General features: G+C 39.5%; 1 protein-coding gene across 1 annotated transcript in view; it reads right to left on the bottom strand.

The window, feature by feature from the left end:
- Positions 1-7695: 7695 nt before the first annotated feature.
- Positions 7696-26458, bottom strand: part of sema3d (sema domain, immunoglobulin domain (Ig), short basic domain, secreted, (semaphorin) 3D) — a 36301-nt gene continuing 17538 nt past the window's right edge. Inside the window, exons 7-18 of the mRNA XM_059334582.1 lie at positions 25805-25933; positions 22849-22985; positions 20890-21004; positions 20627-20696; positions 20389-20533; positions 19614-19836; positions 19092-19180; positions 18787-18828; positions 17455-17612; positions 14961-15025; positions 14173-14312; positions 7696-8835 (exon numbers count right to left, since the gene is read on the bottom strand). Coding sequence (XP_059190565.1) covers positions 8371-8835; positions 14173-14312; positions 14961-15025; positions 17455-17612; positions 18787-18828; positions 19092-19180; positions 19614-19836; positions 20389-20533; positions 20627-20696; positions 20890-21004; positions 22849-22985; positions 25805-25933 — 1778 coding nt within the window. The 3' untranslated portion in view covers positions 7696-8370. The remainder of the gene's footprint in view (positions 8836-14172; positions 14313-14960; positions 15026-17454; positions 17613-18786; positions 18829-19091; positions 19181-19613; positions 19837-20388; positions 20534-20626; positions 20697-20889; positions 21005-22848; positions 22986-25804; positions 25934-26458) is intronic.

Below are 26458 nucleotides of genomic sequence, written 5' to 3'. Positions count from 1 at the left end.
ACCCCCCACCACCTCTGTCAGCCTGTTCATCGCAACAAGTCATCTTTACTCACTGGTTCTTCTCCAGCCACATGTGAAGGTCAAGTTAACTCACTGGTAACTCACTGCCTGACGCAAGACCATCTCCACAGCGGGAAAACTCTTTAACCCTTAATAGGGCACTCATTGAAATACTTGAAAATTCAAAATTTCAACCCCAGAGAATATTGGAGGATTTTTCATACTGCCAGAATGTGTAAAAAAAAACAAACAGACCTGGGGGAGTGGGATAATATTTTGAGAAAAAAAGTTCACGAGATTGAGGTGTCAAATCTGCAAGAAAAAATGTGCAGATTTATGAGATTTAAAGTGGTGAATCTGAGAACCCCCCCCCCCTCCCCACTTTTGTCTCGTAAAACTGTGACTTTTTTCGAGCAGATTTGCCACTTTAAATCTCTTAAATCTGCACTTTTTTTCCCTTGTAGATTTGGCACTTTAATCTAGTATATTATCAGTTTGTATCTTTATTTTTATTCATACTTGGCCTTAATAGGCCGTCATAGTCAAGTTCTCCTCGTACAAGTCCATGTGGTTCTAGGACCAAACAGAGAGACACGGGGACCCCATTTTGATATCCACTGAAGTTACCAAATGTGGTTCTTCACCCGATAAAGGGTTAAGAGGAAGAAGAATATATGACGATAGACTTCTCATGTAAGAAAGGGACAATTACATCAAAGCCTGAATGCAAAAAATTGATTGCTGAAGATTTTTTTATTATCATTTGTCACTGACCCTGTTTCAATCAGATCAAACATCTCGAACAGGTGATCTTTTCTCCTCCAACTTCCACATTGCTAAATTGTGCTATTTATAGTATTATGCATAAGTAAGTGGGATTTCTACAGAACATGCATCATATCAATATTTTCCTTGGGCTTTTTGTACAGTCTCAAACCTTTTCTCCATCCTTAAACGTTTCCATCACCTCTCAGTTTAGATTATTTCTCTGGAATGTCTTCTTCCTGCTATTTATCACTTTCTCCTCTGACCCTAGTGAACTAAGTATTTCATTGTAGACCCATTATTAAGGTGCAGTACCAGAAGAATGCAAACAACTCAGATTTTTACTTAAAAGTACATATTTTTTTAAAAGCGCTATATAAATAAAGTTTGATTGATTGATTGATTGATTTGCTGCTGTGCTTATCCAACAAATTGTATTACAAATATTATATCATTCTTGAGTTAAGCCGTGTTTAAGTCTATTCTAGTCCTTTCCTGATGTCCCTTTGCTGTTTCCCTTTTTGGGGAGATGTAGTTTGTTCTTTGCAGCTGACTGATGAATAAACTATAGACAAGGAGGAAGTCCTTGAAATATTTATTGTCTTTGTTACAAGAAACATGGAGAAATCACTGTGAAGAAACACAAAATGGGAGACTTTAATGCTCCTCATATGTGCATATACATAAAGGGTGAGGACAGTAAGCACAATGAAATGTTGGTTTCTGTAAAAGTTAAGGCACTAAAATGCCAACAGTTTCTCCACAGAGACAGTTATAGTTGTGTAAGAAGGAAGCTTAGATCAGTAATAGAATATAGAGACTATTAGTCTGGCCTATGGGACACATCTGTGCAGAGTGATAGCTGCAATCTTTCAGCAGCTCTACCAAAACCTAATAAGTCAGTTAAAACAGAGGATTCCCATGACTTGTGTTTTTCACAATTTGTAATATTGCTGTCAGCATTGTATCGCAGTACTTTGTATGATATTATCTACGTTATTATGTGTCTAAAAATACTATTCAGGTCAGACACATTGAGCTGCATAATGTTTAGTTTTCTCACTTATGAAACGGATGCTGATGCATTTGGAGTTTACCAACCTGTAAAAAGCTTTGAGTTTGATCACAGATTTTCTCCTGTAGACGCCAACTTTCTCGCTCTGTTTTATGTATGCACCCAAACACACACACACACACACACACACACACACACACACCAGCTGGTCCTGAATCATTCTGACAGAGTACAGGGACTTGAGTTGCTATATCAGGAGAGGCTCAGCTGAACTAACCCTAACATTCTCAAGCTTCTCTACTCATGAGACAGTTTGTTACTGCACTTTTCAACATATTCTCTTGAACGGTTGGTAAGATATCTTATGAAGCATCAAGGTTTTTTTATTTAACATTGCGAAACATTCACTGATTTACAGTTTTTTCTTAGTTGCTTTCTTATATTTTTTTAAGCAGAATCAACATTTTCAAAACTACTACTTGTTTAACCTCCATATCATGTCATTACTATCAGAAAAAATTTTTAACAGCACATTGATGCAAATGACCATGTACAACTATCTGCCATTTCCTACATTATTAATTGCTATTGTCATATTGATCAAAATATATTTTACTTGTTCTCCCAAATACATCTAGGCATTAGTTAATTGCATCAGACATTAAATGCAAAATGGCTGAACAAGTTGTCATAATCTGTCAAGCATATTTTATATATATTTCTATGAGACTTTTTTTTGTGAAATGTGCGCTGAACTGATTAATTACTCTCGGGTGACTTTCACTAATGAAGGGGAATGTGCCAAGTGTTCAGATCAACCAGGGACAATTTTTCTTTGAACAGAACAGGTTAATCATCCTAGAAAAAGAAGACTAAGGCTGCAGGGAAAATATCTGTTGTGATGAGCGTGATGTGGATGAGAATCTAGGGCCTGATGTCAGGAGGTGCAGAAAGACTCTGTTCAACTCTGTACAACTCTGCCTCAGGCCTAATTTCTATCCTTACATTTTTTATTTTGTGTTGTTGTTTTTCCTATGTGCTATGTAGTGCTGTAAAACAGCCTTTTTTTATTTTCTGAATCACAAGGACATGGTCTATCAACAAATAAGAGTACAAACAACTAAGGTGTTAATGTCAATGATGTCCAATCTCTTGCAATTAATCTCCCACATACACTAATGTTTAATGTTGTGCTGTTGGAATTGATACATGGAGAAAAATTGCAGCCATATTCAGAAATACTTACAGCATACTGTTATACTGACAGCATGACTAAGCAATTTGACTATCTTGTCTGTAAACAACACCACAAGGACATGTCATTCTGATGCCACTGACAAAAATATTTACTTTTGAGAAATAAACTCAGATTTTAAGCAAGTTAAGCTTTTACAGGCAATCCATTGTTTTGCTGTTTATACAAACTGTTTTAAGAAATGTACTTGCTGTCTTTCAAATGTTAAGGATTCCAGAAATGTACTAAAGCAGCTGAGAAAAAACTCTCAAAACCTATTTCGCAACTGAGACCTAGTCAAGACAGGGGCCCCGTTCCAGGTAGAAGGTTCAACAGACTCGGAGTATATCCCTGAATTCTGAGTTGATTTATACTTGATATAGAAACTCTGAGTTTCTGGTTCCATAAAAGCTGATTTGAGTTAGATCAATCAACAACATGCATGCACCACTACTATAAAAAGGCAGCATTAATGGAGTCGTGATATTATGTTTAACCATGGCAACAGCTACAACAAATTGTTGAATTGGAAATCCTCACGCAAATGTACGGTGAGTTAGAAAACATTTTTTAAAAGAACAAAAGCAACATGGTTGCAGCTGCAATGGAGAGAGAAGAAGAAGATTTAATCACAGGTACAATAATACAGGTGAAAACTGGCAAAATGGTATTGAACCTGAATTTGATTCATGTAGTTGTAATCCTGCCGGGGAAAGACAGCCGTGAAAGCAGCCAAAAATGATATCAGAACGTAGGACTGAGGTGTAATAGGCTCATGGCAAAATACTTCATTTTGTTCATAATTGACTGATTTTAGTAAATATAATTCAGTGGTTATTTCAATGTGCAGTAGATGTTTCAGTGCGAGGGTCACTTTCTTTTTCACTTGGCAAACTATAGCTTTTCTGACATGCTCTGGTCAAGAGAAAGGGACACCCCATGACAGCAGCGAGCTGCTTTAGAATCAGCAAGAGTTAGGAGACGGGAAAAGATGAGGGTTTTTATAGAAAACCTGCAAATCGTCACACTGTTAAAATTAATCGCCTAAGTCTTTTTTTGTCAAAATTGTTGGGTTTATTGCCTAAATCATCTCCTCATGACGCCGGCCACCTATGGTAAAATCGCCTACATCCTCAGTTGATCAGATCATGTGATTTTACCCCTTTAAGAAAATGGCCTATGTTAAGTGTGTGACTTATACTTAGGCAATTTATTGAACATGCCTTTGTGACTTAAGCAAGATATGGCACCACTTAATTTTGAAGGTGTCTACATAAGAGTGACATGAGCGTGTCATAAACATGACATGGAATGTGTCATGAACATTAATGACACTTTGAAGTAACATTAATGCTCATGATACTTGTCATGTCATGTTTCTGACAGGCTTCAGTGACTCTTATGTAGACACCTTCAAAATAAATTGTTATCATATCTTGCTTAAGTCACAAAGGCATGTTCAAAAATTGCCTAAGTCATTTATTTCTCTTAAGTTACATAATTTACACACAGTGTTATTACTATGCCAGTAGCCATCCTTTGTTACATCTGTTTTGAGTGAAATGATCAATAAATGTCATATGTTACACTTTTGGTGATGAGTTTGGCGATTATTTTAACAGGGTGATGATATTAAATGCATAGTGTGGAAAGGGCCTGAGCCAGAGTGGAGGGTTCAAAGACATGACAGGTGTGCATAAAAGTGTTAACCTTATGTGACCGGGTGAGCCATTTCCCTCCTGGTCACTGCATGACGCTGTGCCAGCTGTGTGCAGGTTAATTTGGGCGGGGCGGTGTGTGTGTGTGATTAAAACAGGTGTGTTGGTCACCACTCTCCCTTTCCTGATTCTACACTGCGGCGCGTCTGGTGTGTCAGGGCGCCGTGCATGTCCATGTCTCCTCGGCGCAACATTAAGAGGCATGGAGCGACGGTGAGCCGGAGGGGGCAAGCAGTTCGGTCTGAGCGCGTGCTTGGGTGCAGTAGAGCTCAGAGCGGAGCGCTGTAACCAGCGTCTCCCACTCTCCTAGTCTGCACTTATCCGTTTGGCGTCCTGGTGTGTATCCGGTCATCGGCCACCACAACGAGGTCTGCTGCTGTCCTGGCTCTGCTAAGTGTGGACGGAGAAGCTCCACTGTCTCGGGTCACTCCACGTGCCCACAGTTTCAGTCCTTTGTGGACGAGATTCAGACAAGTTAGAGCCAAGTTTGGCTCGCCTGTCGCCTGTCTTTTTAATTATTTTTCATAAGTCAATATTAATTTCAGAGTAAATATTTCGTTTGTTTAATTAAGCTTGTTTCTGTTTAGCGTTTGGTCAATAATAGTTTGGGTTATTTTTCTCATTATATTACGTTGATAAGTATATTCTTTTGTTTAATTTTTGATTTGTTTCTATTTAGTCTAAGTTGGGTTATATTAGGATTGTGTTTCTTTTGTTAATTTGTTTAGAGCCTTTTATATTTTTATTCTGTTAATTGTGTTTCTGTTTAGGGTTTGATATTTTAGTTATTTTAATACATTTTGTTAAATAACATTTATTTACTTTGAAACCACGACCTCTGGCCCGCGTGTGTGATTCCGGACCTGTGTTGGCCTTTGTAGGGCAATTTCCTGGGTTAGAATCCCAGGTGGCGTTGTTGGCAACTCACATTACACATATACACGCATACACAAACACACTCACACCCGCTCCCGCCACACTTACACAGTCATTGATTAACAAACTATCCAAACAGGATTGTTATTCTGACATAGAGTAACCTCCGCTGATGAATGTGTTTTGGAGCGCGCTTTGGATCAATGAGGAAATAAAACGGCATGTCTGTCTCTGAAAGACGTAGGAGACAAGGAGAAACTCAGAGTTTGTTGAAGAAAAACTTACTCACGACCAGGTTAGGTTCTCAGAGACTTTTACCACGGCAACTCAGCCAGAGCTGAAGTTAACGGTATACTTTTACCTCCCTTTCTGGGACGGGAAACCCAGAGTTGGTTAAGATACTCAGAGCTTTCAGAAAACCTGCTCTCTTGAACAGGCCCCAGGTCACATAGCCTACGTCTTTATATTTATATCGGCATAAAGTAGTCAAATATTTATTGTAAGCAAATGTTTAAATATTCAACTTTGTTGTCCTTGTTTTTTACTGTGTCATTTCTGTTAGTACATTGACAGCAACCAAAAGGGGAGTCAAATTTGTTGTATGTGTATAAACACCAGTCTATGGTAAACACACTTTCTTGGCCATTACAGCTGATTCTGAGGTGTTGGGCTCTGGTTTGCTTACTTGTTCTGGTGTTAGCATATTTAGCATTAATGCACTTGACACTACAACAGCAGGGCAACCCTAGCACACAGCCCTCCTTTGATACACAACTATCTCTGGTGCTGTTGCAGCTGGCCTGGGACCTGCCGACGGGTCTTCCAGCTCCACCTTTGCGCTCACCATAGTTTGACTCAATCACACGCCAATCCTATTGTTATGCTAATTTCTCCACCTGCTAACAGTGTCTGGCTGAAAGTTTATGGGCGGAATTCGCACTTGCTCATCATGCGTGTTGGAGGTGTAGCAGTTGATAGAGGCCCCCTCTCACTCTTATTTATAGCCTACAGTCTATGCCAGACCTGGGCATTGGGCGGCCCGCGGGCCACATCCGGCCCTTTGGCTGTCCAAGTCCGGCCCGCATGAGGTTACCCAGAAATTAGAAATCAATACAACCGCAGTGCTTTTATTTTGAAGGCGATTTACGTATATCTGAGTTACCCGAGTTACCTCGGTACCTTGTCAAAAACACATATTGCTTTTTGCATAAAGTTAATAAATTACTGGTTCACTGCATAACATACATGCTCTATATTGTTTTTGTGGTTTGAATGTATGTTTAGTAGCATTCATTTATTTATTTTAAATCGTAGCTCCATGAAAATAAAAATAAGACATTCCTTGGTCACCTTGTGAATCCACCGTAAGAGCAATAACAAACATTAGCATTAGCAATTGAGCAAACAAGCACTTTTACTATAGTTAAGACAACTAATATAGCCACTAATATATATGACAGAAGAAAGTAAACTTTACCAAACCTTGTGCCCTGTCAGCCAGCCACTATAGAAGCCTTTTTGATACTTTATATCAACTTTATATGAATTACGATGCACTCGTTATTATTTACCGTTCGTTTTTCATTTAACCGTTCCACCTGTTATTTCCTGTCACTACCTTTCAAAATAAAAGCACCCGTTTCACACTGGACGGCACCTTTTCAAAATAAAAGCATCACAATATCGTAAAACACCTATAAAATATACAAACAAGCTACATAACACAAAACACCAATAGGAACCTTGCTAAAGGTCATTTACTCCACATTATAAACAGTCTTATCATAACATGTATTCTTATCAGTAGCAGCCCAAAACCAGATAATTTACTGTATTTTATAAAGCGATTAAATTAATATTGAGCAGAATTTAGTTCAGTTTTGGTCCGGCCCCTACAACCTTCGTGGTATTGGTCATGTGGCCCCTTGGGGAAATTAATTGCCCACCCCTGGTCTATGTTCTCAATTCACTAACATTAGGGACCTTGCTGAAAACAGCCTGCGCTCTTACTGTAATTGATTGTAAGCTAAAATATTTTTTATCTCTTTACACAATGTAAGAAAGCAATTCAGGACACAGGGTCTCCAAGACAAATTTATTTAAATAACTTTCAAAAACAGCAATAAAGAAAACATCTATTGAACCTACAGTTTATAAGAGTGTAACATTTGTACAAAAATATGTCATTTTGTCAACCAAAATAATAATAAGGTACAATAATAATACATGATTATCATTATAGTTATACAGATCAGTAATACTAAAGACTAAACATAGCATGCTGCATCTCCTGTACATGGTATATAAATATTTACAGTCATTCAACATGAATGCATTGTCATCACAACAAGCAAAAAATTATAATTATATTTTACCAATCTTACCAATTCAGACATATGATTCATATGATCACCTCCATTAACTGTCAATCTGAACTGTTATGGAAACTGTTATGCAATCCTTCATATGGTAAATTCATCTCGATTGATTGAATGAATAGGTTTACACATTGCAATTATCATTGTTATTTAGTCTCTGGTGGGTTTTTTTAATCATGTTATCTGCAGACAGATGAAAGAAATTACATACTTACAACCCGACATCACTTAAAGGAGCAGTGTGTAGGATTTAGTGGCATTGAGTGATTTTGTTGCAGATTGCAACTGACTGAATACCCCCTCCTCTCACCCCTCACTTTACAATCATGTAAAGAACCTATGGTGGCCTTCAGGTAACAAAAAGAAAACTGTTTTTATCATCGCTCACTGCTTTACTGTCCTTACCACCCGCCCTCGCTCCTGTTTCTCCCACTCTTCCCCTCTCTCTTTGTGTTGTCTCCTGTTCCTGCTCTTCTTCATTTCCTGTATATGTTTCCATTTGCCAGCTCCTAAGCCTCGTCCTCGCATCCTTGACGACCTCTTCTCCAGCCACAGTGAATCACAGTACTCCTCCAGAGAGCCAAAGGGAGAGCTCATCACTCTGAGGTAGTCTTTATAACGCTGGTGGGACTCCACACTGTGGCGTAGCTCCACCACTGGGTCTGCACTGGGCTTGGGCTTTCCATCCAGTTGTCTTTGTGTAACGAGTTGTAGCGTGAGACGGAGGAGAGTGTGGGTAAAGTGCGTGCGCTCTTGAGCTATGCAGATATACAAACCAGCATCAGAGGTTTGGAGGGAGCGAATGAGGAGACCTCGATCTGTGTGTACGACACGATCATCCAGCCTAACCTGGGAGAAAAAAAGAAACATATAAGAGCTTTATCACAAAGCAAATACAATATAAAATGATGTGAGACATGTCTTCACAAATCAAGATTTAAAGCTTTACTACAAAACAACAAGAAATTATTTTTCCCTACCCCAAAACCAACAATCAGAATGACTGCACATAACAAGAAACTGGTGTGGTCTCTGCCACACTTTTCACACACATACATTTTCATGCCTGATTTGTATTCAAGGTGCTTTAAACATGGTAATGACCCCTAAAACAGGAAACATATTGAATTGGGTGTGGTGAGTGCCATCCACAATGTGGGGGGCCAGGGGTCATTATGTGGTGTGGAGAGATTTCTATTTGCATGATGAGTGTAAGCAGTAAGCAAAGGCTAAAGAAGGTATGTTGGCGTGTGTGTGTGTGTGTGTGTGTGTGTGTGTGTGTGTGTGTGTGTGTGTGTGTGACGGCCGTTAAGGTGTAAGGGTAAGTAGTGTGCTAATGTTTATGGTCTGCTCTTTTCATTTAGCATCCTCCATGATTTATCAGGTGGCACGGCTGCTGTCAGGGCCTTAAACAACACAGCTGTGTTCAGAGGACAGCAAGAGAGCATCAGAGTGTTTGTGTCCAGCGTGTGTGTGTCCATGCATGTGTGGATGCTTCAAAAGCATACCTCCCACAGCCTTGCCTCGACCCCCCCAGAGGTGTGAGTGATAAGAAAGCTACATGCAGAGAAGGAGGCCCAGGCATCAACTGCAAGCAGGAAAGAATGAATATTTGCCTGTTTATCCTTCTACATATGAACCTGTGTGTGTGTGTGTGTGTGTGTGTGTGTGTGTGTGTGTGTGTGTGTGTGTGTTCTGTGGTGGTTTCCAGGTTTGACACTGATGATGTGTTGTTGGCAGACCCCCAGGCCTCAGAGGCTCTTTGGATCTTGACCCTTACCCACATTAGATTTACTTGTCTGTCTCCCATCACATTCTCATTTCCTGGCACACCTCAAGGACTGTGACAAAACACATGGGATATATATTAAAAACTTAAAAATCCTACTTGTGCCCTACGGAGATGTTGGGAAATTTTTAATCAGTATTTATGTGTTTATTTATGTGTCTTTGAGGCCGTCCCCTCCCTCTGACATCTAAATGAAGGCATCTGTGACTAAATGGCAATGCCAGACATTTAAATTCACCCAGATGGTCTGTCTTTATTTCTGTACCTCTCTGTGTGAATTTAAATCTGTGTGTCTCGGCATGTGATTAAGCCTGCAAGGAATATCGATGTAGCTTTTAAGCATATTGTATGGAGTTCTGTGTTTGTATGCATGAACAAGCGTGTATGCATGTGGAGTAACCCAAGGAAACACAGCTTTTAATACTTTAATGATGCTCAAGTAGGGGTAAGTGTTTTAAAAGCCTGAGCTTTTAGCAATATTTAAGAATCAGGTTAAGAACTTCCCGTGCTTCCAGGAAGGCTGTGCTTTGTTCTAATGAAGACCATGGAAGAAAGTTAACATCACCCATGCTTTTCTTATTGCATATCTTCTAATGGGCCAGCATTCCACACTCCAGGAGGTGAATACACACACACACAGGCAACAACAGAAACATGCACACACACACAAACATGCTGTGAGAAAGTCAAAAGGAATCTCTTCCAGCTCAAATCTTTAATAGCCGACTTTTATGAGGGGCTAAGAGGAGGGAGCGTGTGCATGATGAGAATATGTGTTGGGGGTGGGCTGCAGGTGCTGCAGCAGCTGGACGAGGATGCCTTTATCAAAACCCATCAGGAGGCAGAAAGTGCGGAGAGAAAAGCAGAAGGGGAGAGAGACTGTGGGAAATTGTGGAGAAAAGTATGAGGAAACAAAGTAGATGGAGTAAGGAGCATGATGGTGGGAATTAAGTGAGGACAGATTAAGGTGGGACTGATGAGGGAGGTTGAGGGACAGAAGAGGACAAGGGATGACAGACAGAAGGAAACGGAGAGAGAAGAAAAGCACGGGGAGTGAGAGGTTGAATGAGCCAGATACTTCCGAAATCACCTGCTTCAACACCATATGCCCAGCTGTGAGGAGGCAGATCTTATGTCCTGCAATAGCCCCTACATCACCATCGTCTGTGCCACAAGTCTTTAATTATCTTTAAACCAGAATCTTCTTTGTCAACAGGGATAAACTGTGCTTGTTCAGGTTTTAATATCCTTGCCGATCAATTTCCACTTCGTAAAACGCAGGATGCGGGGTTGTTTTGTACCTTACACAGCTGCCAGTAATACAACATTACCGATGGGTGTTAATGAAAGAGAAAGAGAAGACACCATGACTACGACTGGTAGAACACAATAAACAACAAAAGCAAGGGGTAGTGAAGTCATGTCAACAAAGATGACAGAGTTGTCCAACAGCATCAATTACAGGAAAGCTATTTGAGTCCCTTTAGAGGAACAAGACTCAGACAGAGAAACTCTAAAAACACCCTCACACACACACACACACACACACACACACATACACATACACACACACACACACACAGCTATCTCTTCCATCACCTGAAAAAGTACACAGTGTGTTTCTTTGACCTCCAGCTTGGTGCGGTTCACTTGAACTCCTTTACTTTGCTTTGACTGCAACAGCATTGGTGTGTCTCAGCTGGAAAACAGTCCATGAAGTGCTTAATCATAATCAATATGAAACCATAGGAGAAAAAGCAGTAAAAACTACTTTATTTTTATATTTTGTGTTGTGAGGTGAATGGTGAAAAAAACATATTCATGCATTTGACTCACCATTAGGATTAAGAAATATTTCTTCCTATATTTCCTATTCAGTTTGAAAGCCATGTTTGTAGTTGGACATGTTAATTAAATGTTCATTTACTGGCCAATTAGTGGAAACAATGTATCTTTCAGTAATGTATAATTACTTTACAAATCTAAGCATTTGTGTTGCAGTTTCCCTTTGTCTTTGGTATTCTGTGTCTACAGACATTTGAGAGAAATGCATTTATTTATTTATCTGTACTATAAAAGATGTGTGCCCATTGAGAGCGTTTTTTTTTCTCATGTATTTATTTATTTATTTTAATGGGATTTCTTTAGGTTTAACTTATCGTTAGGACATTCTTCAAGCGCCAAAGAAGCATTGTAAAGTTATATAACATGATAAATATTAACAATGGCCGATGACACACTTGTGTAAAAGTTTTTAATATGAAGCCCAGTCTTTCTGAGCCTGAGATCATGCTTCAGAAAAAAACAAACTGTAAATCCCCCCAAAACAGTTTTGGGTTGCCAGTTATTCCAGGTGTTGGCTCTCTCTCTTCCTTTCATTGGCAGAGAAGTCAGAAAGATAAAAACAGTCACATAAAAATTAATATTATGTACGTGCTCTGACACAGCCAAACGACACTTTGCCATTAAAAATACTCCTAATCTTTCTGTTCATCCAGCAGATTCTGCTGTATTTCTTTGGCTTCTGTGTCTATCACATGACAATCCTGAGGGAGGAAGAACTCCTGCATTCACTCCTTCATCACTTTGTCTAGAGTACAATAGGTCACATATCATTGCATGCCTAGACACACAAACACAGAAAACACCCCATTGTGTTCATTACCCCAAAACACATGGCTGTCCCTAGGGAGCACTCTGTTATGATTTCTGCTGTAGGGGATCATAAAGAAACAAACACACACACACACACACACCAAGGGAAACACACAACGTTCTGCTGTGCAGGCCTATAAAGGAACACATGGGTCTTTAGTGGCCTCTGCACCTGTCAGTGTGTTTACATTCTCTCCCGGGAGAGAGGACAGGGGACCAGTCGTGGGAGTAAATAAGTGTAGCGAGAAGTGGGGTGAGAGAGGAGGAGTGAGTGGGCTGAGTGGTAAGAAGGCCATTCACAGTGGGTGGAGGAAGGTTTGTATGTTTGGATAGGGGAGGGGAGGTGCTGAGTAAGCAGGTCTCTGTTGTCTCATTCAGGAGACAAGTGTCATCATCAATGAGTTCCTTTCCACACCTCAAATACAAACACATTAAACTTTCTGTCCCTCTCTTTCCACCTTCCTGCCTCAAAGGATCTGAGTTTCAAAGTGACTTTGGTCATATGCAATGACTACTAGCATTTTTTTGTAAATAAACACTAAACATGCACCCCTTTCCAACAGCTGGACATTCAGCGTCAAAAAGAAAACAGTGTTTTTATGTTTTATATGTGTTTTAAAGGGATAGTTAGGATTTTAGTGAAGTGGGGTTGTTTGAGGTACTTATCCATAGTCTGTGTATGTTACCCCACAGCACTGAAGCTAAGCAATATACTGCCGTAGACAGGGGCAGAGGCAAATTGTACTTTAGCAGGTTAAAAAATACACTATAGTTAGAATAGTTTCAGCGCTTTACCTTGCCGTTTAACAGTTTACGTGGGGGGAACTGGAGGCGTTATCTATGCTCTCATCACAGCCACCAGAAATTGTCAAAAACTGTAACTGCTTAAACAAGGGAGTTGTTTGTCTACTGCTACCTCAATTGTTTAGTTTCTTTGTGTTATTGTGTGTCTTCTGTGTTTTAATGGATTAGTTTGGATTCACCAAAGTCACACAATGACACAAACAAGCTAAACAATCATCTCAGTCCAGGGGCAGAAATCCACTTGTTCTTCAAGGTAAAATAGCTTTTTTTGTCAATGGAGTCTGGAGGCTTTGATGATATCATAGAACGGTATCAGTTCTCCCCATATAAACCTAAACATGTGATAGATAATGTCCCATCCCCTCAGGTGGGTCTGCTTTAAGTCAATCCTCACCTTCGTCAAAACCAGAAGAACTTCAGATTTTTTTCTCAAATTTCATAAGGCCCTGGACACTCATGAATATCAATAATGACCTTATTCAAGGAACTGGTGAGACCCTGGATTGCTCCCTTATTACCCATAAGTCCACAACAGATGTTCCTTCTGGATTTTCGACTTTCTATATCCTGTAAGCTGTGAACAGTATCCACGAGGTCCAAGCACTGCTTTCGTCTTCCCCAAGAAAAGCAGGACCTGCAGCAAAGTGATTTAATGCTGATGGGCTTAGACTCAGACGTCATAGCAGGTGAGGTTCAAGTATGTTTTTGGTGCTTTGAGGTACTTATGTAAGAAATGACAGTGACAAACATCTGTCTTTGGAGTCATAACCTCCCTGTTTTGTGACCTGGCATGAAAGTTACTGTAACCTCTAGGTACAATTAACCTTAAGAAAAGCAAAAGGTCCACCTCAGACTTCAGAGACTGAAGAAAGAATGAGAAGGAAGGAAAGGAAAGTGTGTGTGTACATGTGTGTGTGTGAACAAGTGCACTCTCTGACCTCCTCCCTGCGTTCAGATCCAGGTCTCTGGATGAACCACCGGATCTGGGCTTGTTGAGATTTGGGGATACATTCGAGGAAGGTGGAGTTGCTCTGCACCCCATAGAGGACCCTCTCCTCCGCCCATCTCCCAACAAGACCTAAAGAAAACATTGCTGTTATTGATCCAAGAGTCTTTTCTCTGGTTCTAAAAAGGTATCTCATCCAGGTTTCCTTTAGTGACTATTTAACCCTTAATAGGGCACTCATTGAAATACTTGCAAATTCCAAATTTCAACCCTAGAGAATATTGGAGATATTATTATTAATAATAATAATATATAATATATTATATAATATAATAATATAATAATATTATTATTAGATGGATATTACATACTGACAGAATGTGTAAAAAAAACAAAAATGGGAAAAAAAAATTTCAGAAAAAAGGAGATTAAAGTGGCAAATCTACGAGAAAAAAATGCGTAGATTTATGAGATTTAAAGTGGTGAATCTGGGAGAAAAAAGTTGCTTTTTCCCCACTTTTTTCTTGTAAATCTGCGACTTTTATCACACAGATTTGCCACTTTAAATCTCTTAAATCTTCGACTTTTTTGTTGTAGATTTGCCACTTTAATCTAGTAAATTTGCAACATTTTCCTCGAAATATTACCTGAAGTTGCCAAATATAGTTCTTTGCCCGATAAAGGGTTAAATGACACCTGTTTGCTAGATGTGTGTTTATAGCTTGCGAAGAAAAAGGAGTTCTTATAAAGACAGATAAAGGCTGAACAAGTTCTACGTACTGTCTTCTGTGTCCCAGCACTGACTTGCAGGGTCTCCATGCTTGATGTCTTGTCTTCTGGCTCGTCTGAGGAACAAATACACAATGTTATTTAGATTATAAACTCATGTACATTTTGAGGGAAATAGAAGAAAGAAGAAGAAGAAGAAGAAGAAGAAGAAGAAGAAGAAGAAGACACGAAAAAGCCAAACTATGTTCTACACAGAACAAATAAGAAAAAATCAAAAAGTAAAAAATAAAATAATATCTTCTGGCAAGACACTACAGGTAAAAAAAAAATAAAAAAAAATTCATGCACTGGTCAGTTTTGAGATTTTGTAATCTTAAACGCCTTCGGGTGTTAATTTAACTACACTTTGCCTATTTGCATCTGTAGATTCCTCCTTATTCCACCAAAAGTTAACATGAGATATTCCCTAATTCACATTTTTAAACATATTAATTCATAAAACACAAAAAGCTATTGTCTTGATGTGAGTAATCAACTTGGGAAGTTTCAAGGTGTAGGTGAAGGTATGAAGTGGTAAAAAGGGCTTTCCAAAATCCCCTCCATAAAAACCTTTGACTCTCAATTGTGGACAAGATGGAACAAGAATTTTGAAGCTGCCTTTATCCAATGTTCAGATTCCTGTTCTGGACATTTATGCAAATTAGCACATTATAAGACAATTTAAACATACCATTTCAGAAAACGTGTGCCTTCAAATAATAATTGCCTCAAAAGTTTCTCAAACAAATTATAATTCGAGAGTCAGAACATTTTGATGCATTCTCATATAAAACGAGTGGAGCAAAAAAGTAAATTAAGGAAAAAACCTCTCACCCATCTATTTTTCTCAAATGTCAGATTTGCATATATTGGAGAGAAAAAAAGGAATGTTGTGGTGATGTGTGAAGAGGTTGCCTGTCAATTACCTCCAAAAGCAATTTTTTTTCACAGGCACTTAGAATGTGATTTAAGGTGACCTCTGATTACTAGTAACCCTTAGTGTCTTTCTCTGGTTGATATATACAAACCCTACAGTAAATGCACTACAAAACATCTCAAGTCACATTTTTATCGAGTTCTGTGATCTTGCAATTAAAATCTGTATATTTCTTGAAATGTTTGATCACATGGCATTTTCTTTAAGTGCACAAATCGGTCTCACTCTGTCTTGTTTAAAGATGTTCACCCTATATCAAAAATTGCTTGAAACAAGGGAAACTTCAGATTGATTTTAGTTTTCCAACATAAATGTTACAGTAGAAAATCACAGCGCATTTCTTTGGCCTCAAGCTTGGTGTTGTTCACTTGGGCTCCTTCAGATTGTATTGATTTCACCTCCTCCACCTCCTGTCAGTCCTGTGATGGGACATCTGTAGCCTACACTCACTGACACTGTGGAGATCAGCTTTCAAAGAGCCATGGAGACTCCACTGTTCCACAAACCATAACAGCATCCCCATTGGCCAATAATATGGCAGTGTGACCTCTAACTGTAGGGTATGGATTCTGTAGAGCCTGGTTTTTGTGCAAGCAAGCACACAAACAAAAAACACAGACACACACACACAGAGGACACACACACACATACTTTTGCACCTCAAAGAGTGCACTGTAGAGGTGTGGAATGACAGTAGCATTAATCAGCTGAGGAACAGCATCTCTAATCAATGCTTCAAATAGAATAATAGCCTCTGGCATGGAAAAATGCTGAAGAGGTGAAGAGAAAAATAGAAAACATATTAAGCAACTATGAACTCTGCCTGACACACACACACACACACACACACACACACACACACACACACACACACACACGCACACACACCATGTAGAAGTAGGGTAACAAAGGGTCAGTTAAAGCAGTTCATTGATGAACCATTTCTCTTTTCTGTCTGTTGGATCATAAGTTCAGTTTTATTGATATTGATTATGCTATGTTTTACACATGCATGGATAAGTTTGTGCAAGTTTGAGTCCAGGTTACAAATGGTCAAAAGCTGTTTTTGTAACTTTGCATGCAAATGTGTGTAAAAATGTATTTTCTTAAAAATGTAACCTTTATAAATGTGTATAATGGGTTATGTGAAGCAGTGTACAATTAAATAACTGTAAAATGAACTAACATTGCATATTACCTTAAATATTAAAAGTAAAACATACTTGTTTATTGATTCATGATTTTGAATTGTTATTGATATTTTATCAATCTGTATGTTGCAGTTTAGTTCCTGCCACTACTGTGTGACTTCATCATTTCAATTCAGGAAATGAAATGGTTAAGCACAAGTCGCACAACCTATCATTAGTATTATTTTTATTGTTACTTTTTATTTTACAACAAAGACATGAAACATTTTCACAAAGATTAACAAAGTTGAGCTAGTTTTAACTGTGGATATTTTCATCTACAAGCTCAGAAAAAAATGAACCAAGGAGCTAAATCATCATGTTTTGAGAAATGCAACATAATAGCTCTGCAAAGGGAATATTCAAGAGTTGAGCATACCTCTTGGATGCAGGGATGTAACGTGAGCATGTGTGTCCGTCCCAGGCGCAGTAGGGGTCTCGTGCCAGGCAGCATTCAGCACAGGCTTGGCCATACAGGTGACATCTACTGAGTGAAACCTGGGCGAGCCCTTCACTTGAAGCCACGTAGAGCTGTTGCTGTAGTGAAACACAAGTACACTCTGCTTGAGGGAAGGTAAACATACAGATCAATTTCAAGTTCAGATTTATTAGCCATACATGAAATCCCTTTAGTCGGAGGAGCAAAAAATATATACATAGAAATATGTGCAGCAACAGAGGCAGTCAATAAAACTGTAAGTTTTGTGGTTTATGCTAAATATATATATATATATATATATGTATATATATATATATATATATATATATATATATATATATATATATATATTTCTGTTTTTTGGTCCTACACACACTCTTCATATTTCAAAAATTCCTTTATGTTCCTACTGTGAATTAAGCTCAAGTATAACTCGGGGTCAGTGCTGTATAATAAAAGACCCAATTAAAATGCCAAAACCTTAAACTTACACTTGAAACAAGAGATTTAAGGATTTCTCAATGTGAGGAATTTTTACAAATGTGACTCTAAGGATCTGCTCCGACTCGCCTGAAGTAAAGGAGATTCCTGAACAGAACTTCCAAACAACCTCTGAAAAACACTAGCGAGCATGCACATACAGACACATGCACAGGTCAAACACTGCTGGAGATTAATGGAAGCAGTGATTGCGGTTGAAGTGTCTACTGACACCCCTGACCCTAAGATAATGAGGCAGAAGGGGGAGAGAGAGCTACAAGAAAACAGGGAAGACTAAAGAGAGAGAGCCAAATTGAATAGATGAATGAATTGGGGATAAAAAGCTGTATGTTTTGTGTCACATCAGGCATAAACACACAACTGAATGCATGTGGCATCATGGGCCAATTATGAGATAATGGGCCCCGAGTCACAGACACTGGAAAGGCCCCACCACCTCTCCTACAGAGGAGCAAGACACAGAAAATTAATAATTGCTCAGTCTTTTTTTGTAATTTTTTGTGTCTCTTTGTTGTCATTTCCGGTCTCATTGTGGCTGTTTTACCCCTTTTCAGCGTCTTTATACTATTTTTGTGTCTTGTTGTAGTCTTTTTTGTGTTTCTTTTTGGCCATTTTGACTCTCTTTATGTCTCTTTGAGTGGCATTTTGTCAGTAAAGGCCAGGGGGGGGGGGGGGGGGGGGGGGGGTTATCCATATATGTGTAACAGAATGAAGGCAGAGAAATAGTGTGGGCAGAGTGTGGGAATAAAATTAATGTGAATGAGTTCCAACCTGTTTTGAAGACATCTCCATACTGAGGATGGGAATGGGAATCTGTAAAAAATTAAATAAACAAACGTCACTAACTTCACCACCTCAGGACATAAACATTTCTTGAGAACTGTTTGAGTAAAAACAACAGATGACTTCATTGATTTATTATAACTTAGAACAATCCATCAGTGTCTGATGAGTCAACTGTCTCACTGAGGACAGTTAGAGAACAGTTGGCATTGTCAGTCAAAACGCTTCGAGCGAAAAAAGTGTGTGTGCTCCTGTTTCCGCATTTTTGTGTGTAGCTGCGTTGCACACAGTACCTGGAAAACTTGGAGTTCTTCAAGCACCACTTCTTCTGTTGACCAATTCTCTTGAGTGATGCTCACCACCTTCAAAACTGAGCCGGCATCTAGGACACAGAGCGAGACAGGAAGTAGGAGGGGTGTGATTGGGATAAATCAAGCAAACCACACAACATGAATTTTTCATTCAGAAGTGAATAATATAAAACAGCCAGGTATGAGTGCTTTATTATTATCAAAATTATGAAAATGAACAATGTTTGTTGCACACACTCACATTCTTCTCTAAGACACCAAAAAATGTCTAACACTGAACCATTCTCAGACATTACTGTGACAATTTCTGTTTTAAAGTGAACAAATGACTTCAGACAGGATGCTGGATGCAAGTACAAACGTCGCAATAATTATTTTTCCTACTGCAAGACTACAACAGCGTCAACTAAATCTGTTTGAGGCCAACTCATAGTGATCTAGTGCCCTCCACTGGTCACATGTGGAATTTCAAGAGAGGACCGAAATGAGAGGTGTGTGTCTCACCTGTTCCCAGAAACATGACCTCATATTGTCCATCCTCTGCCAAAACTCTGTCCACCACAATCTGAGTGAGGGTATAGTCCACTCGGACGCGTGTGAACACAGGGCGGCCAGTCAGAGGGTAGACAGAGCGATACATGAGAGGGTGGAATCGAATGAAGCTGACCACCTCATCTGGGAAGTCTTTTGTGGTCTTGATCTTTGGATCATATGTCTTGCTGGGACACTAAAAGACAAAATGAAAAAAGGTTAATATTATGCAAAAGTCTCACAATCATAAGATGATTTCACTGCCTGATTGTGTGTTTTTGCAGCCAACAATATATTGGTGCATGTCTCCCTCTGGTGGACAAATGAAGACCTGCAGAGGGAAAAGCACATCTGGAACATCTGTATCACTCCAGCTCCCCCTTTTTTTGTGCGCAATATATCTCAAACAGCTGTACACCTGAAGCATACACTGAATTTTCCATACATCCCCTTCCCTCCCTTGATTACATTTTGTAAACAAAATGAAACTAGAATCTGATGAGATGTTGAGTGACCTCATTGAAGCCAAGGTTATGTCATACATCATGTGAAGATGTGAGCATGCATACCCTACAGCATCTTGAACATTTCACCCTTGAATCCACCACTTTTAAATTAGGCCATGTTTATTATTCTGTAATTAGAGCAAGAAAGCGGAGGATTATATTCAGCTAATTTGTGAAAAGAAAATCATATTTAGCTAAGAGGGATCCAGTATGAGCTCTGTGACATTCAGTGGGCTACGCACTGTTCCAGGACGGGGATACGGTATTCTCCCTTCATATTCCACCCATCGGTGGTCCGGCCCCTCCTTGTGAGCATAAGGTCCGTTAAACACAGCTCTTATGTCTGCCATGCTGTACACACACACTGCTGAGCCACGGAAAATGGAGCTGTGAGGAAAGATTAAACAGGATTTAAGGCTAGGGGAGAAAAGGGGAGAGCATAGGTGGTGCTGATGATGGTGTGATGAATCCTCAACTTACCTGGAGGTGGTGAACACTGCATACACTTTGGGGTTTTTGTCATCTCTAGTAGGGAGCAGAAAAATGTCCTCTGCAAGAAAGAGGGAAAGCAACATAAAGGTCATTTGTTTTTATTACCTTTATCTGATTTTTCTACCACTGTGCCACGGCTAGCATAATTAGAAAATCTGTTCCATTCTAAAGTGCACTCAGAAGGTAGATTCTGGATGATAAAACATACTTTATTGGCCTGGATTTTCTTTCTTATTCTCACTATCACTTACGGAGCTCATCAAAGTGTGTGTCCACTCCATCTGGTCCGGGGATAGAGCACACAAGTCTGGTTTTGAGGAAGGTGGTCCATTTATTGGTCAGACTTCTCAGCCCACCCACATCATTCTGAAACACAAGCACATACAGCGTTACAAAAACACAGTGAGCATAGTGCAGCTGACCAAAAGATGATCACAGTTAATAACACACACTGAGGGCTTAACCACAATCCCACTGTGATCTATCTAACGGTCCTACACGCAGAGACAACACACAGCATCGCCGCCTCACTCCGATTTCCTGCACTAATTAGGAAAATAAACAGGTGAACCGCATGCCTCTAGTAGGGATCTGCTTATTTAACCAGCACAAAGGAGACCTTCTTGTTAGTATAATCAGTCAGGAGTAATTGAAAAGGGCAAGGAAAGAGAAAGAATGGAAAACAGAGAGAGGCAATGGAAAATCATCAAAGGAGATAAGAAACTAATGGAAGTACAGCATGTTGGAAGAGAGTACTAAAATCAAGTGAAGCTCCAGACTGATGATGCATGTTTTTATCTTAGCATATGAATTGCTGTTTTAAGTAGCAACCTTTCATTGAGCCATGGTAAAAGTTCCTCTCTTTGGAATGCACTGAAAACTTAAGAGGTCCTCCCTATTAAAGTTGGCCAGTGTACTTACTAAGTGGTATAGAAAAGACTATTATGGTTCAACGCACACAAAACACACTTGTGTTTAGGAGACAAAAACATGTAAGCACTTGATGAGGATGTTTCACAATGGTGATAATCTTCAAAGAGGATTGAAGTGAAGTGCTCTCATTTCTTTCACATGCAGAGGAAAAACACACTTAAAGATAATGAAAGTGAAGGAAAGGAAATACAAAGACCAAAAGAGAGAGACGGCTGAAAGAGAGGGCTGTAATCCAGAGGAATCTCCTTCCAGTCTGCCTTACAGCTTACTCCCAAGTCATAAATACGCAGAGAGCTTTTCTCTAAGAATGTAGCAATAGGCCTCTGAATGCTAATAGCAAACTGCTGTGTGGGCTCGTCCCATTTGGAAAGACTAATGACACACTGTATGGTGTATAAAAGGTCCCCAACATGAATCTTCTCAGCCCTCACTGAGCTGTGCAGTGCCATCCAAGCTTACAGTTGTTTTGACATGCTGTCAAATAGAACTTAATGGGCACTGAAACATGATACGCTTCTCAAATGTCTTGCAGCATCTAACAACTGAACAGAGAGAACATTTGTATTACCAAAATGGCTCCGTTTGGGTATGAATTTTTAAGATCTGCATTGTGTTTCTGGCAATAGACCTTTGAAAGATGACATGCATCTCTTTCAGAGGCTGGGTGTTATTACTGTAAGCTACACTGGACAAAAGCCAAATGAACATAATGTAATGGTGCCACATTAAATACTCTTTCTTTATCACCCTTTTAATAGCGGACACAAGCCAATTCTTTGGGGAAAAATGATGACAATGAGGTGGTGCAAAGATCTACATCGATGTCAGTGACAATGTAGGCAGCAGCACTAAGAATGCCCTGTCAGCGAGACACAAAGGGGCCAAAAACTGTGATTTACTGCCCCTGACAGAGTCTTTCAAATGACCACAAAAGAAGAATGTATCAGTAAGGCCTCCTCCTGGGGGACATAAAACACTTCTGTAGTGGCAGACACAAAGATCCTTATCCGATCAGATCTTTGTAGGAGTTATGACTCCCCCAAACTCTGTAAGAGGCCATGAACGCCTACAGTCTTTGTCAATAGTGCCTCTATGTCGCACCTACTCTATCTTCCAAGCACCATTTCTCTCATTACCCACTGTGTTCATGTACAGGTATCTTTTTCGGGCTTTGACTCCTCCATCCCTTCCTTTCTCCCCATAGGACATAACCGAACCTCCCCTCCATGCCTCTGTATACCTCCTACTGTCTACACCTCCCTTGGTTAATATCTCACCTTGCACACACGAGCCACCCGGGACAGGATGCTCTTGTCGTTGCCTTCCCACGACACTTCGCGGAAGAAAAAGTATATCTTATCATCATCTGGGTTGTAGGTGTCTGCAATGGGATGAGCGGATATAAACCTGGCCTCTGAAGACACAGAGAGGAAAGAGAGAGAGAAGGTAGAGTGTTAAAATAAGTCAGGTAATGGATTTGCCATGCGTTGCAGCCTCGAGGTGGCATTAACACTACACTTTGCACATGCTTATTTACAGTCTTGGTCTATCTCTACAGAAAGGTTTGATTTATTGCCGTTTCTATTTACTAAGCTTAAGCTTGGGCTGCACATAAATCTTCAACTGCTGTACAGTTTGATATATGGACTTATAAAGACATTGCCGGGATATTTAGGTTAGTTTAAAAGCAGTTTTATTTACTTTTCTATGATTTTCAGCCTGTCTGGCAGTATCGGTTAGGCAGCAGTCTGGGGCAAAGATCACCTTCAGCTGGAACACCCAGAATCAAATAGCTACCCTAATGATGTGTGCTGAGTGTTTGAAACAGCTTTCAGATCATTTAATTTTAAGCAGTCACTTGGAAACGACAGTATCATGGTATTATGGAATACAAAAGATCCCGAAAGTATGATTTTATTAATGCCGTCAGAAATACAGATGCTCCTGTTTAATGAGTTGATGTATTGTAGCACACAGCACACACTCTGTTTTTTTCTCCACCAACAAAAACAGAAAAATCCAGCTTTTTAGCTGCTAAAAAGTTTTGCTTCTTTGTATGTATGTTTGTTCGTTTTTGCAGGAGATGCAGGAGATGTAGAAGGTGATGTTGAACAGGATGTATCTACATACAGAAGTAAATTTACAGATTATCTTAGAAAAGCAACTTTTGGTTTTAACCCATTGACGCCGGGAAAGCATTACCGCATTTCTACCATTAAAGCCGGGAGCGCTGTTGCGTCACTCTACCATTAAGGCCGGGACAGCGGATATGTCATTTTGTAGTATTTGTATTTTTTTCCACCTATTTTCGGTCTCTTGGCCAATGAAATGCATCAGAACATGATCAGAATACATGCGGGAGTGTCGCAATGCAACATCGGAATTTTCCAGAACTTTGAAATCATGGAGGAAGACGACTATAGCGGAGGAGCTCCGCAGTAAGTGACGGAAGAGATCTTGATGAAAACAGCGCCGATCATTTAATTGCTGATCCGGACTTTGAACCCTCGGAACCAATCGACCGGCATTTATGGATGAGGAATATGTTTTTAGACGACATATTTTCACCAAAGAACAGACAGATTTGTGGCCATCTGGAGATAGTAATATTATTAATAATATATTAATATTAATAATAATAATAGGCTAATTGATTGTGATGATGATATAAGAAATCATGACTGTTTATGTCTTATATTACTTTATGCGTCGTTGAGTACCCTGAAAAGTACAATATATAAAATGTATTATTATTATTATTTATTATTATTATTATTATGATACTTTTTTTTTTATTATTACAGTAGGCTAATGAGAACTATGTCTTGTTCTTCCAGTGGTCATATCATGTTTGCATCTTGCTAATGGGCATGTATTAGTATTATGCATAGGATTTTTTATTCAGTCAAATGTAACATTTGCTGAGTTTGTTGATTTTTTAAAAAAATGTATTGAAGGTTTGGACAAATAAACTTGAATTTCATTTTTATCTGCTACAGAGGCTGAAAAATCTATTATTTAGTAGGTGTTGAATTTCCAGAAAAACTTCAGGTTTTAGGGGATCATTTGAAAATCGCCCATAGGTTTTCCAGGCATTTTTTTCCAGGCGCTTTAGGCCTTAATGGGTTAAAGGGAACATGAGCACGGGTCTGGTATTTTACAAGAAGATATGTTTCTATTTAAAATCTTAATCTGCAAAGTATCAGTAGCTACAGCTGTCAAACATAAATACAAAATACACATATGTGGTGCAGCAAATATTAATATCCTACTAGAGGGTTTGGGTTGAGCTGATCTAACATACATTTAGACATCACGAAAAACAAATGCTAAGAATGATTAGTGATTACGACTTTATCATGTTACACAGTATGACAAGAAGAACAACAACTATAAATACTACAAACGATGTAGGAAATATGAGTGGGGAGAGGACATAATCAACAGCATGTTGCCATCAGTGAATCAAGCGGGAACAAGTCCAAAGGCTTAAGTATTGCAGTGACATTACATCAACATTAGCTCAACCCCTAGAAGCCGAGCCAACCACCAGAGGGTGATTCCCCAACTGGAACGGCATAATGTACGACTGCTAACACACTCGACAGAAGGTCATTGTTAGTCCTGTAGTGCTGCAGAGATGTTCCACAGGCTCACAGGAACAGAAACACTGCAAGAAATGATTCTCTCTGCCTGCCCTGCACCAGCACATGCTGTATACACACACTTAGAGAGGGAGAGAGGCGTAATTACTCCAAACATCTCTGACTGCGCTGTTGTGAAATGTGGAGACCATGTGTAAGGATTTAGGTCCCGGTGACAACTGTTGATACATGACAACCCATCAGTGCCTGTAAAACACTCGAGGCTGGAGACGTATAGAGAGAGGGAAGACTCCCTCAGTGATGACTGTGCGTGACTCTGTGTGTGTGTGTGTGTGTGTGTGTGTGTGTGTGTGCGGCTATGCGGTAGTGTGACTAAGGCTGTGAATTTTGTGGCACACTGTAAATTCCCCTGTAGGTGTGGTCCCTGTTCAGCTATGGCATTCATATAAAAGTTCCAGCTAAATGAATAAGTGGGCTGTTTCCTCCATGCTGGAATGTCAATAACCATCCTAAGGGCACAGAGGGGCTCTTTGTATCAGTAGAGAGGCTAGAAGTTTGGAGAAAAAGTAATAACACATTTTGAGTGCACTCAGCGTGTTAATGTGGATATGCACAAGCATGTGTGTACCATTGATCCAGTATTCTTCAGACATGTCTGTGCGTATATAGTGCTGGTCAGGTGGAGGGCCAAGGGAGCGTGTGAACGTTGTGTCTTTGCCCAGGAAGTCTGATGATGTGCCCGCGTACAGGTACTGATCTGGACCAATTATACAAAGGGGTCAATCAATCGTGACATTACAATTTGCAGAAAATAATTCAACACACATAAAACATTATCGTACATTAAGTCAAATAGCTGCAGCTTATTGCAGTCCTATTCAATATGTACACCATAGAAAACAAACAGATTTGACAGAGTTTACATTTTTTGTTTAACTTTTACCATTTTTCATTGGCTTACGTCAGTGAACCCCATACAAAAAGACAGACTGAGAAACATTTCAAGAAACAAACATTTGAAGGAGAGATAAGACTAAAAAGAACTTGTTGTTTACAAGGTTCTGCCAAGTAAATGTGTTGCTGCCTGAGAAATGTCTGCTTGCCTCTTTCTTGAGCAAAATAATTTGCAGTAAAGTGCTGGGAAAACAGACACATGAATACAAATTTAGTCTAACAACTGAGTGGAGACTTGAGGAGGGACATCATTTATTCCAGGGTAAATGGTGCTGTGCAGCAATAAAATTCTGGTGCACGACAGATAAGGCGTGCAGTTAGGGGGCTG

The sequence above is a fragment of the Centropristis striata genome, chromosome 6 (assembly GCF_030273125.1).
Source record: "Centropristis striata isolate RG_2023a ecotype Rhode Island chromosome 6, C.striata_1.0, whole genome shotgun sequence".
NCBI lineage: Eukaryota > Metazoa > Chordata > Actinopteri > Perciformes > Serranidae > Centropristis > Centropristis striata.
This window is presented reverse-complemented; position numbering and strand designations above follow the sequence as displayed.